Source organism: Silene latifolia, chromosome 1, assembly GCF_048544455.1.
Source record: "Silene latifolia isolate original U9 population chromosome 1, ASM4854445v1, whole genome shotgun sequence".
Lineage (NCBI taxonomy): Eukaryota > Viridiplantae > Streptophyta > Magnoliopsida > Caryophyllales > Caryophyllaceae > Silene > Silene latifolia.
The window spans coordinates 78,826,759-78,838,046 of record NC_133526.1 but is presented as its reverse complement, the minus strand read 5'-3'; the positions used below and the strand labels follow the sequence as shown (position 1 = coordinate 78,838,046).

Genomic DNA, 11,288 nt, shown 5'->3' with positions numbered 1-11,288 from the left:
GAGAGACAAGTGTAGGAAACTCCTCAACCAGCCCCTGTAACTAAGAAATGGGTATCTAAAAAGTCCGCTCTTCGTATGAGTACTGAGGTGATTTCAAAGTCTGTGTCACCTGTGGTTGTTACTAATACTCCAAATAATGGTGAGGTTGATATAGAGTTCCTCTACGGAGGTAGTTATTCAGCACATGACACATCCCATTGCCTCCATAATTCTTCAAAACTAGTTATGGACCAAGATTATCTTCAAGAAAGGGCATACTAGCAACGACTCACGAAATAGTTGAACAAGTAAATGTTTGTGTTATCTCATATCCAGGGGGCAAGAGAGAATTAATTAAGCTCTGATAAGGTCGGTAAAGATGATGCAACTATAGGCAAGTCTGGCCTTTACTCTACAGAATTTTTGAACAATATTAAATGTTCTAACCTTCTTAACCATCAATTGAGATGCACGCTATTAATTTAATTGCGGAATTCCCTATAACACAATCTAAAAAATACAGTGCACTCGCATACGAGCCACCCTAGCATTTAGATGAACAAGGAATAAATGATAACAAATTCTCTATTTCTACTTACAAAGCCGCATAGAGGGAGCATTATGACCAACCTTTGGAAAAACTTGTCCAAGTTTCCACAGCAAAAATTAAACTTCCTAACAACTAGAATGAAATCTACATCAATACACCTTCGACATTGCTCAGAGCTTTCTTAGCAAGCTTAAATTTCTTACCAAAGTCTTTGTTAGCCGATACTACGTACTCCCTGATGAACAACTCCATCCCATTTCGAAGATCTTCCAGCTCTGGGGTGACAGCCACCCTTGTAAACATGTTCCACACAATGTTATCTGGGTGCTTGAAGATTGCCTCAAAGAGCATCCGAAAATGCATTATCCTCTTTGATGTGAGCTGGGTTACATCCATGAGATCCACAACTTTTAAGACTGCGAGGGAAAGAGAGAATCCGGCAAGCATATCCGCCGCGAATTTCGCCAGGTGCATCGATCTCAACAACGGCATGGACTCCACCTCTTTAAATTGGTCCCACAGACAGTACTGAATTATAATAAACAGTAGTTACTTATCTATCTACTAAAATAGCAAGGTCTTGTACAAAATGGTCACAAACTTTACGAAAATGGTTACGAGATAATAGGTCACTGTAGACATTAAATGTGGTCTCAGACAAAAATCTGTGCTACAAATATCAGAACAGCAGATAAAGAGTTCAACTGCTATATTCTAGTGTGCAGGATGTGAAATCAGTAGTTTAGATAGCCCTGACCCAAGGACCTGAGACCTGTATTAGACCGAAACAGAAAAATTTGACAATTGAATTGACCCCCTCCCGCCCATAGTTAGCCAAAACTATGCTGCACTAGTTTTTGTCCTGCCCCAAAATGACCCAACTTGATTCCGCCTAAGTGAAAATTGTCGAAATGATTAGAAATAACACGAAATGACTAATTTAAAATTATATATCTAAATTTATTCACAGAAACACGTTTAGTTCCAGTACACATCTATTGATACTTCTCCAGACCCACAAATGAAAACATCTAATGTCCAGCTTGCACAGTTGAGTAGTTGACTGCTATACGTCTGCTTCGTTGAATTAGAGACACGTCGTTGCAAAGATAAAGATTCAGTGATTCACTATTATTTGGTGCAGGAATATGATGGGCCAAAGGTCAACTGGCTACTACCTGACTTTTATTCTATAGTGATCTAGGAGTCAAGTGATGCAATTCTTGAGGCAAATCAAATTAAAAGGCGTCTATAGTCTATAAGCATAACTCTCTTACCCCCCATACGATTATGAGGCATTGGGGTAATGTCGTTATGAAGTGAGCTTCAAATATAAACTTTCTCGATACACTTGCTACCTTCATTTGGTAACAAAAACTCTGGTATCAATTTCCATTTTAGCATTCATGGTATCAGTGTATCACATTGAGATCATTTTCTACGATGCATAAAGTACATGACTACTTGGAAAAGGAAAGGATGAAAAAGGTTAGTTGAAAAATGAAACCAAACCTGTAAACTGAACTTATGGTTCTTGTCATGGCTGCAAAGTTTTAAAGCAAGTGCAGTATAGTACTTATTGAACACTTTCTCCTGCACGCAACACTCTACAAGAACCCGCATGATCTCTCGGTCCTGTAAAGGCATGTCACACAGCTGAATTTCACTTCTAATCCAAAGTATACTTTTGCAAAGTTAGATTTAATATGATGATATTGAACAGTAAAAATGTACAGCCGGGTATAAACCTGCTTTCCTTGCAAATTTAAGCTCAGTAACTGCTCAAAAGCATCAATGTAATCCTCCGCACTCATTATGACACAAAAAATTGCCCTTCTAGTATCCGTATTCATTCTTTGCGTTGCGGCTAGTTTGAGCATCTTTTGGGCCTCATGCACGTCTCTGTCCATTTTACCAGCAACTGTGCTGATATCTTCAATTGGAGAAGATACATCCCCAGAATGCCACCATTGTCCATTCTTTTCAGGATCAAGTAGCTTGTTCCAATCAATTCCACTGATGGTAATATTCTCAACACCAAGCTGAGGACAAAGGAAAACAGCTTGTATAAACAAATCGACCAACATATATAAAAGTACAATGGATCAGAGAAGAGTCAGAAGCTACAAGCACACTATCTATCTGAGACCTACAGGCAGATCAGCGTTGGACAGTTCAGTGCTCGATTTATTTTGCGCAATGGTTAAGAGTTCACACTAATGGGTTCAAATATAAAGCACTCAAGTGACCTAGTTCACATATAAATTTTGTTATGTACGGCCAATTATGTTTCAGGACCGTTCAACCGATCCGTGCAATTGTGAAGCAGATATATCCACATCATGATTCAAAAGAGGCATGAAAGGTTTATACTAATGGTAAAGCTCAAGCCTCCACAACAAACGCAACTAGAAAGATCTACCTGGCACCCACTTCTTACACATTAAGTTGAACTGAAACAATACCATAGGCAAAACATATAAAAGACAGTGAAGAGTTAGAAACTTCTATGTGAATAACAACTTAACAAGTAGTCCATAGTTATCATTAGATTTCACAGCGCATCCATTTTCAGTTTTCAGGTATTATATTCACGTGGATCAAATCCGCAACTCTATAATCACGCAGCAGAAATATGCTACAATTGTACAAGAAATGCAGGATTTAGGACAGATTCAGTTAATTAAATCTGTTGGTAGAAGCAAACAAGCACAAAAGATTTTTCTATTATAGCCCATGCTGCGAACTGAACAGTGATAAACTGATAATTGGCCACAACAACGATAATTACTCTTTTGTGCAACTTTTCCTAGATTTCTTGACACCCTTTCTCTCCATTGTTCATAACTTTGGTGGCAAATCAACGCAAAAGTAGTTTAAACACATTCATTCAGTTTTTAATAAAACACAATCAGATTTCTAAATGAATGATGTGCAAAATGCCAAATAAGGGGAAAAAAAAAGATAAAACAAGTAGAACAAAATTGTAACGTTTTGTTGGAGGTGAGAGTGATCAGAACCTTCTGCAGCCATTTCTTTATACGTGTGTGCGGTGGAGTATCCTCTTTAGCTTTCTTTTTATTGTTCTTGATGTCGCATATAGTCTCTAGCATGAATTCCATCTGCAGAATTCAGATGTATTCAATAAAGCTTCAATGAGCTCACAACGGTCAAATAGATAAGGGAGCTACAAAAATCCTACTCTTTTGCCATATTTCATCGCCTCCACATCTCCAGAGCCAGCCTTCAACTCATTCACCCTTCCTTGGACACTGAGGATAAAGTCTTTCATGGCAGTAGGATCATCACCTCTTATCTTCATTCCACAACCTGGTAGAGAGAAGTAAAACAGAATTGGTTACTTCAATGAAACTGTCAAAATTGAATATGATTCAAATTGAAGTGGCATTGCAGCTTCACATTACATTTATTAAAATCAAATATCCAAATCACCGCGTATTTTTATCAAGATTCAAGGCTTTAATTGATAGAATCCCTTTGCATGTGTATAGATAAAGCCTAAAGGTACTTAGGCTCTGTTTAGCACTACATTTCAGGTACCTCCTTTTTTCGACTGAAGTAGCTTTTTTGACAAAAAATTCAGGTAGCTTAATTTTTTGCAAGTATTTGGCAAGTAGCTTATTTGTGCAAATAAGCTACCTGAAATGAAATGCTACCCAGGGTAGCATTTGGGATTTCACGTACCTGATCCTAGTTTATATTCCTTTTTTACCACTTCAATTGATAATATTAAATAATTATTATATCCTTTTATGTTTTGCCAAACATTTTTTATATAATCAATTACCTTATCAGTTCCTAATTTTCAGCTACCTTTTAAGGTTTCCGTTAGCTTTTCAGTTTTCAAGTACCTTTTCAGGTTTTAGCTACATTTTCAACTTGTTTGGTAGTTTTACCAAACAGTCTTACATGGACACACCTTACCCAAGCAGCATTCCAATATATATGGTGATGGGTAATGCTACTTTTAACACAGAATCTCCAGTGGTTTGTAATTGATGGTACAAAAGATGACCCGAAAAAGATACTCATTGCACTATGTCTGTCAATGCAGATACAGGGATAGGCAAGGAACAAGAAATCTTACAATGCAAAATTGACATGATGGTTGAGACATCAACTTCTGTCAGCCGTTTGCTTAGCTTGATCAGAAAGCTATACATCAAGTCACTGGGAACACAAACAGAGGCGAATCGTAGTCAAGTTAATAACATACTGTCTCTAAGCTAATGACAGCAAACGGCGAAACTGAGATAATCAGACATAAATTTTGTTTTACTTAATGCACTAGAATACTGCATAGGAACACAATTGTCCCGAACTCAAACTATACCTACTTACCTTTTGTTTGGATGTAGTTATTTGGAGTAAAACAAGGGGAACTATCTCCTTTGTTTGGATAGCAAATTGTGTTGGAAGGGAACAGAGGATCCATTTTCTCTCTTACAACCAACTATTTGAAGGAAAACACCGATTTTCCATTACCCCTCCCCTTCTTCTCCCTCTATTCTCCGGCCTCCCTGCCCCATCCTTGCTACTTTTATATCCAAACAATGCTTTAATATGATGTATCACACAAATGCAAAAATATCCCTACCACTCTACCAAGTATATCAGCAAACAAACATAACAACCTTATTGACGCGAGTGTATGCATGAAACCCTTGTAGAGAGGAACATAGAGCAGTATATGGGGCTAGAGCTATCAAGCAAAGTCAGCAAAATCATAAACAGGCATAAAGCTGCAGTACTATAGCCACTTATAAAATAAATGACAACGAGCAATTGGCGGTGAAGTAATACTTCACAGCTCAAGCCGCCACATACTAGCAATTTACAAGGGATACACTTGGATGTTGTATCAGAAGATAGTCAGAAACTCAGAATATATATAGGTCTTTTGTGGAATATAGGAAAATAATGCAGACAACCTAATCGAATCGTGTGCCTTTTGAAGCACACTTGGAACTGATCCCCTACAAGAAAACAAAAATGGAGCCTGTACGCAATGCTGGAATTATCAATCAAAGGAAATCCACTCATGATGACAACAAAGTGCAGAACAGACTCCCAATTCCAGCCCATCGCTAACCACTGCATGCTAATATCTTTAACAAAATATAGAGAAACATGAGGACAAACGAAAACACAGCACAATAACACACAAAAAGTAGTCAAGTCTGAATGCATTCTAGTTGCTGGAATTATCAATCAAAGGAAATCCCACTCATGATGACAACAAAGTACAGAACAGACTCCCAATTCAGGCCCATTGCTAACCACTGCATGTTAATATCTTTAACAAAATATAGAGAAACATGAGGACAAACGAAAACACAGCACAATAACACACAAAAAGTAGTCAAGTCTGAATGCATTCTAATTGCTATCAGATGACTTTATTCTAACTTGTAAATCCCACTTTACCTTGGACAGAAGGAGTTCTGTGTTTACGGGAAATCATCAAACCACAAATACGACAAACAAATTACAGAAATACAAGTGAAAACTATAGCATAAATCAGGAATTCACCTGGAGCATACTCCAAATATGCACAAGTAAGAGAGAAAAAGGGATAAATTCCTAAGTGATAAATTGTCTTCCTTCAAATACTCATCCTAATAGGAAAACAGCAATAAAAGTATCAGTCCAACGCACGAAGTAATACACTAAAGCGGGTTGAAGACTTAGGGGGGAGTTATGCTGATACTAAAGTTGATGATACAAACAAATGCAGAGACACTTCACCTCAAAACATTTGGCAAGAGATGACAAGAGCTTCGCACCAAACTCCATTCCAACCATAGAAGCCATACCAGCTACAAATGCCGCAAACACAGAAGCATACCTTCACAAAAATAAGCATTTGTCTCAAATATGCTAGAATATGATATTATGATCAATATGTTCCAACATAAACCAGAAAATATATATATCAACAACGAACAGTAATGAACAAAAGATAAATTAGATCTTTGCAGAGTTTGCACACATAAGAGCTGAAGAAAAAGAAGACTAGATTACATCAAACCATGTTTTAAATAGTCAAAGACCACAAATCACATATGAATTCAACTTGTCAATGCCGGCCCGAAACAATGGAGTAAATTAAAAACACACCAAACCATGACATTAATCACAACATAAATAGTCACGCGCACAAGCAAAGATAAGTAGACTATATAGTCTGAAGTTTAGGATCGATGGTACAATTAAATTACCATAACGATGGAGCAAGGATATACAAGTGTCAGGAAGCAGTTTTCTTTTTTCACTTGAAGAGAATCAGTGGTTGTATGTATAATTCATCAATGGGGTAAGGAAAGCAAGTACAAACAAAGCCTCCACAAAAAGAATATCAGCATAATGCCCTGAAAAAAAAGCCTTATCCTGAAAAGTGAAAACGATCATCTGCTATGTAAGACCACTTCAGTGTCCTAATCAATCAAAAAATTGTGCTAGTAAAAACAAAATTTTGTACATTTACACGCTAGAGCAAATTTAATTTGAGAACTAGGTTGCTGTCCTTATGCTCCTTTGAGGATCCTATAGTGTCCTTATGCTCCTTTGAGGATCCTATAGTATCGTTCTTGATATCCATTATAAACAAAGTCAACGATGCATCTCTGAAGAACTTAATGAATGGGGTTCTAGCTTTTCTCCTAGAATGCTTAAGACCAGGGTTACCTAATTCGCTCGTCCCCCTCCGAATTGCGAATTAATTCGAACGAATTAATTCGCAATTCATTTTCATCTTAATTCGTCTCAATTCGCGAATTATTCGCCGAGATGAGCGAATTATATGATTATGCTAAAAACAAAAAAAAAACAGGAAAAATTGAAGTATAGACAAGATACCTGGTTATTTTGAAGTTTGAAATTTGAAGCCAAGCACAATGATTTGATTCACTATTGTAGATTTGTAGATTTAGCTTTAATTTGATTTTGATTTCTGAGAGGAAGATGATTTTTTTTAGCTTTGTTGATATAAAAGGATAATCCTTTTGCGAATTGGATTCGACGAATTACCGAATTTTAAAATAATATAATTCGCCAGCGTATTGAATTCGCTAAATTGAGCGAATCGCGAATTAGAATTAAGAAAGCGAATTGAACGAATTGCGAATCCGGTAACCCTGCTTAAGACACAATTTTACCGAATGTCTGGACCTGCCACGGGATGCAAAGGGGACTGGAGTAGGATGTACATATAACAGAGCCATGCTCTTTTTTTTTTACAAAAAGCTCCTTTTAGCCAAGGAAAGGAAACCCAGACAATTAGCTCTGAAATTTCTCTCTCTTCTTTCTGCTTTTTTTACCATCTGGTTTCCCTTTTGTCTTCTTTTTAATTGTTCTACTACTTCACATGGTGATTCCGTACAAAGTTTTATATTAGCTGATAAGGCTTTGTTGTAGTTTTTAAAAAGTATTAAGATAATTATGTAACTAAGATTCCCTTCATCAACTGATTTGCTACTAAGAAGGCCTGAAGATAGCATCAGAGGCACACAAAGCATGATATCTAGAATCCAATCTTTTAAGTCCCACCGAGTTTTATTTGCCGGCAAGTTGGTGAATAAGCCAACCAGTCAAATATATAGTTATACATGTGCACAGTATGTTCAGTATTATTCATCGGGTTGGTCTCGAAAAAACATGCTCATCTACATCAGTAGAGCTGCCAACAGATTAAGAACGTCATATGCTAATGCTATCCTCAACTTGTGCCCCTTTCCCCCTCGTCCCATCAGTAAATAACGTTAGCGAAATGGCACCCATATGTTCTTATGTGTCAGCAGCATATAACAGATTGACAAGTGCGAAAGAAATGATTAAATGCTTAAAGCTCAAACTATTACTGTTCATTGCCGCGTGGACCTCCAGAACATGAACCCAAAACCTCTTCAATAACAATTTGCAATGCAGCGGCTCGTGGGACTGACTGCAGAAAAATTAGGGAACTGGTAAGGCAAAGAAAACAAAAATAGCACCCAGATGGAAATTTTCTGGGATGCTAATTCGGACATACTCGAGCTCCTAACCTACAAACCAAGAAATTAAGACATAGGCTTCATACCTTCCGCCTTGCAAAAAATTAGAAAAATCTTACCAACTAACTGTATATAAAAATATAAAAGTTGGACCAAGATTCAAATGTATACATTCAATATGGTAAAAGTACCTTAAACATTGAAAAGATTTCCACAGTAATGGACTCTACATTGGACTCAGACATCCTGTTCAACAGTCCTATACAAAAGGAGAAGCAAGTCAGTATTCAGATGGCTAAAAAGACACCAAAAGAATATGATGCAATTAAAAGAAGTACCCCGAATCCGTCTTCGGATATGTGAATATTCTTGCAAATCATTTGACCGAGACCTCAGATGTGGTGGTACATACTTGGAGACAATCGTGGCTTCTTGTATTTCACAAGATTCATTGTCAGAGCTCTTTAAGTCAAGATTTTTCCTATTTCTCTTGCTTTTTTTGATTTTAGCACCCTCAACACTTACAGTTTCACTATCCAGATTTGCCTCACCCTCTTCACCGGACTCGAACAAACCACTCTCCTTCACTTGTTCACTATGAAAAGTATCAGTACCAGAATCACTTTCAAGCACCTGCTTTTTACTCTTCTTTTTCTTCTTCTTTTCCTTCCTTTTCTTAGAGGCAATCTTTTGTACGTCTACTGTGTCACTGCCTGAGTTTTCGTTATCCTCTTGTTCAGATAAATCAAAAACAGAAGAAACACCATCAAATAAAAAGTTTAGTCCATCATCATCGTCTTTCAATTTGCCATTCTTCACTTTGAGTTTTTTAGCTAATCTCCTCTCCATCTCCAAGTCCTCCTCCATCGTAGCTCCTTTTGTTTCCAATTCTACGTATTCCTCAAACTTAGTTTTCTTTAGACTGGAATTTCTATTATCGTTCCTCAACTTCCTCCTCTTTGAAACTGCACCCAAGGGAACGGGAAGAGGAACCTCCCCTTCACTGTCACTCTCTATTAGAGAGAAATCATTGTTATTAAGATTACCATTACCCGTGTTTCTAACCCTTGAATTATGTGGGCGACTACTTTTCATCATCGCACCTTCATGTGGTCCCTCATCTATATCACTGTCAATCTCAAAGTCTCTACGAGAAGCTGTTTCATCTTTGGCATTTCTTGAATAATCATTTCCTTTCAGTTTGCGCAATTTCTGGAAACCGGGAGTTATTTAGTAATTTCCTCCGTAAAACTAAAAATAATAGATAGTGTAAACACAGGAAACACATGAGACGGAGTATAATATTAACAAGAATCTTTAAAAAAAAAAAAAAAATTAAACATGTATATTACAGAAACAAGCATGTTGGACAAGTAACAGGTGTAACACGTCTAAAGGGAAGCTTAAGCAGGTTGGGTTGGAATCAACATATGTAGGATAAATTACGTCTGAGTTACGAAGCCAAGAGATTGGAACGGAGCTATCTGTGAAATTGAGGTAACCTAGTACAGAAAAGTGGTAGCTTCTCTTTTTCACCCTACATTATATTCCCACCGTCTAAACTCTGAATCATTTGTTAACCCAAACGGTAAAAGGAAACTCAAAAATCCAACATCAATCAGGAACAACGGGTAAAAATGAAACATCTAGTATCGACACAATGCGAAATCTATAATACCTCCGTGGTGTCAATCGTTTATGTAGGTAATGAGAATGCATAAAAAAAAAAAAGGTAAAGAAATGAATGAGACGGAAAAAGAGTGGTAAGTTGAAACCTGGCGTTGAAGTAAGGAATGGTGTTTAAGTTGTTTTTTGTCATGTCTGGCGGCTTTTCGCTTCTCCTTACGAGATGTAACTTGTTCTGCAACTGAAGCCAAATGCAAATTTAATTCAGAATCAGGCAAACAGTAAACAAGAAGAATATGAAAAGAGGTAACTGGAGAGAGAAAGAGTTACCCATGGTTATAATCAGCAGAAAGCCCAATAATGGGTTGGGGCTAACGAGTTATAAGTAGGTAGTTGGAGAAGAAAGAGGGATGTCAAAGGAGGTGTGGAGGAAGAAGAAGAAGAATTATTTAGTCGTGCCAAAGTTTTTTTTTTTTTAGGTTTTGCTTCTGGGCTAAGTGGAGTCAGGTAATCCGTAATCAGGTCACAGTGTCACACCATAACCAATTATCCTAAACAATATCATACCCTACCGAAGCCCACCCTTATTTAGGCCCCTTAATTTTATCGTCATTTTTTTCACAAATTAATGTAAATTTCCAAGTTTGCCCTCCATATCATAACTCCATATCCGTCTCACCAAAATGCAATTTCCGTCTCAAAACACAAATGCAATTTCCGTCTCACTAAAACACAAGTCACCGTCTCACTAAAATATTTCAAACAAAAAAAGAAGTCGGGTTTTGTAATTAACAACATGAACGGGAACGATTTTAACAACGATTCCAACAATGAAGCTAGTAACGAGGTTAGTTTACGATTTAGTTTTGTTAAAAATTTATGTTTTATTATCGATTGAATCCCGAATTAGGATAGATGCCATGAATGTAGACGGAATTATGATAGAATTCGTGACGGATTTTTGTTGAAAATGCAATCGAAAAAAAAAAAAAAAAAAAAAAAGGACGAATTGGGTTAGACGAAGAGAATTTTCGTCCAGACCTGGTGTTGGACGAAAAATTCTTTCGTCCACTATGGGCCTTGGACGAAAGAATTTTTCGTCCAACACAGGTGCCCTGGA

At 37.1% G+C, this 11,288-nt stretch overlaps 1 protein-coding gene across 1 annotated transcript; it reads right to left on the bottom strand.

Moving 5' to 3' along the window:
- Nucleotides 1–399: 399 nt before the first annotated feature.
- Nucleotides 400–10,698, bottom strand: LOC141606878 (uncharacterized). The gene is made up of 13 exons (XM_074426232.1): nucleotides 10,499–10,698; nucleotides 10,318–10,409; nucleotides 8,881–9,754; nucleotides 8,734–8,801; nucleotides 8,411–8,493; nucleotides 6,300–6,399; nucleotides 6,084–6,169; nucleotides 4,638–4,720; nucleotides 3,732–3,859; nucleotides 3,550–3,651; nucleotides 2,278–2,571; nucleotides 2,042–2,164; nucleotides 400–1,057 (listed from the first exon to the last, which is right to left on the bottom strand). The coding sequence occupies exons 1-13, from the start codon at nucleotides 10,500–10,502 to the stop codon at nucleotides 674–676; spliced, it is 2,421 nt and encodes an 806-aa protein (XP_074282333.1). The 5' UTR covers nucleotides 10,503–10,698; the 3' UTR covers nucleotides 400–673.
- Nucleotides 10,699–11,288: the final 590 nt, after the last annotated feature.

Excerpts from the sequence above, each read along its gene's own strand:
- LOC141606878 (XM_074426232.1), bottom strand. Across the intron at positions 6,170-6,299 it reads CTCTTGCCAAATGTTTTGAG|GATGAGTATTTGAAGGAAGA; the intron begins GTGAAGTGTCTC and ends TTTTCCTATTAG. Across the intron at positions 4,721-6,083 it reads ATATTTGGAGTATGCTCCAG|TGACTTGATGTATAGCTTTC; the intron begins GTGAATTCCTGA and ends TTGTGTTCCCAG.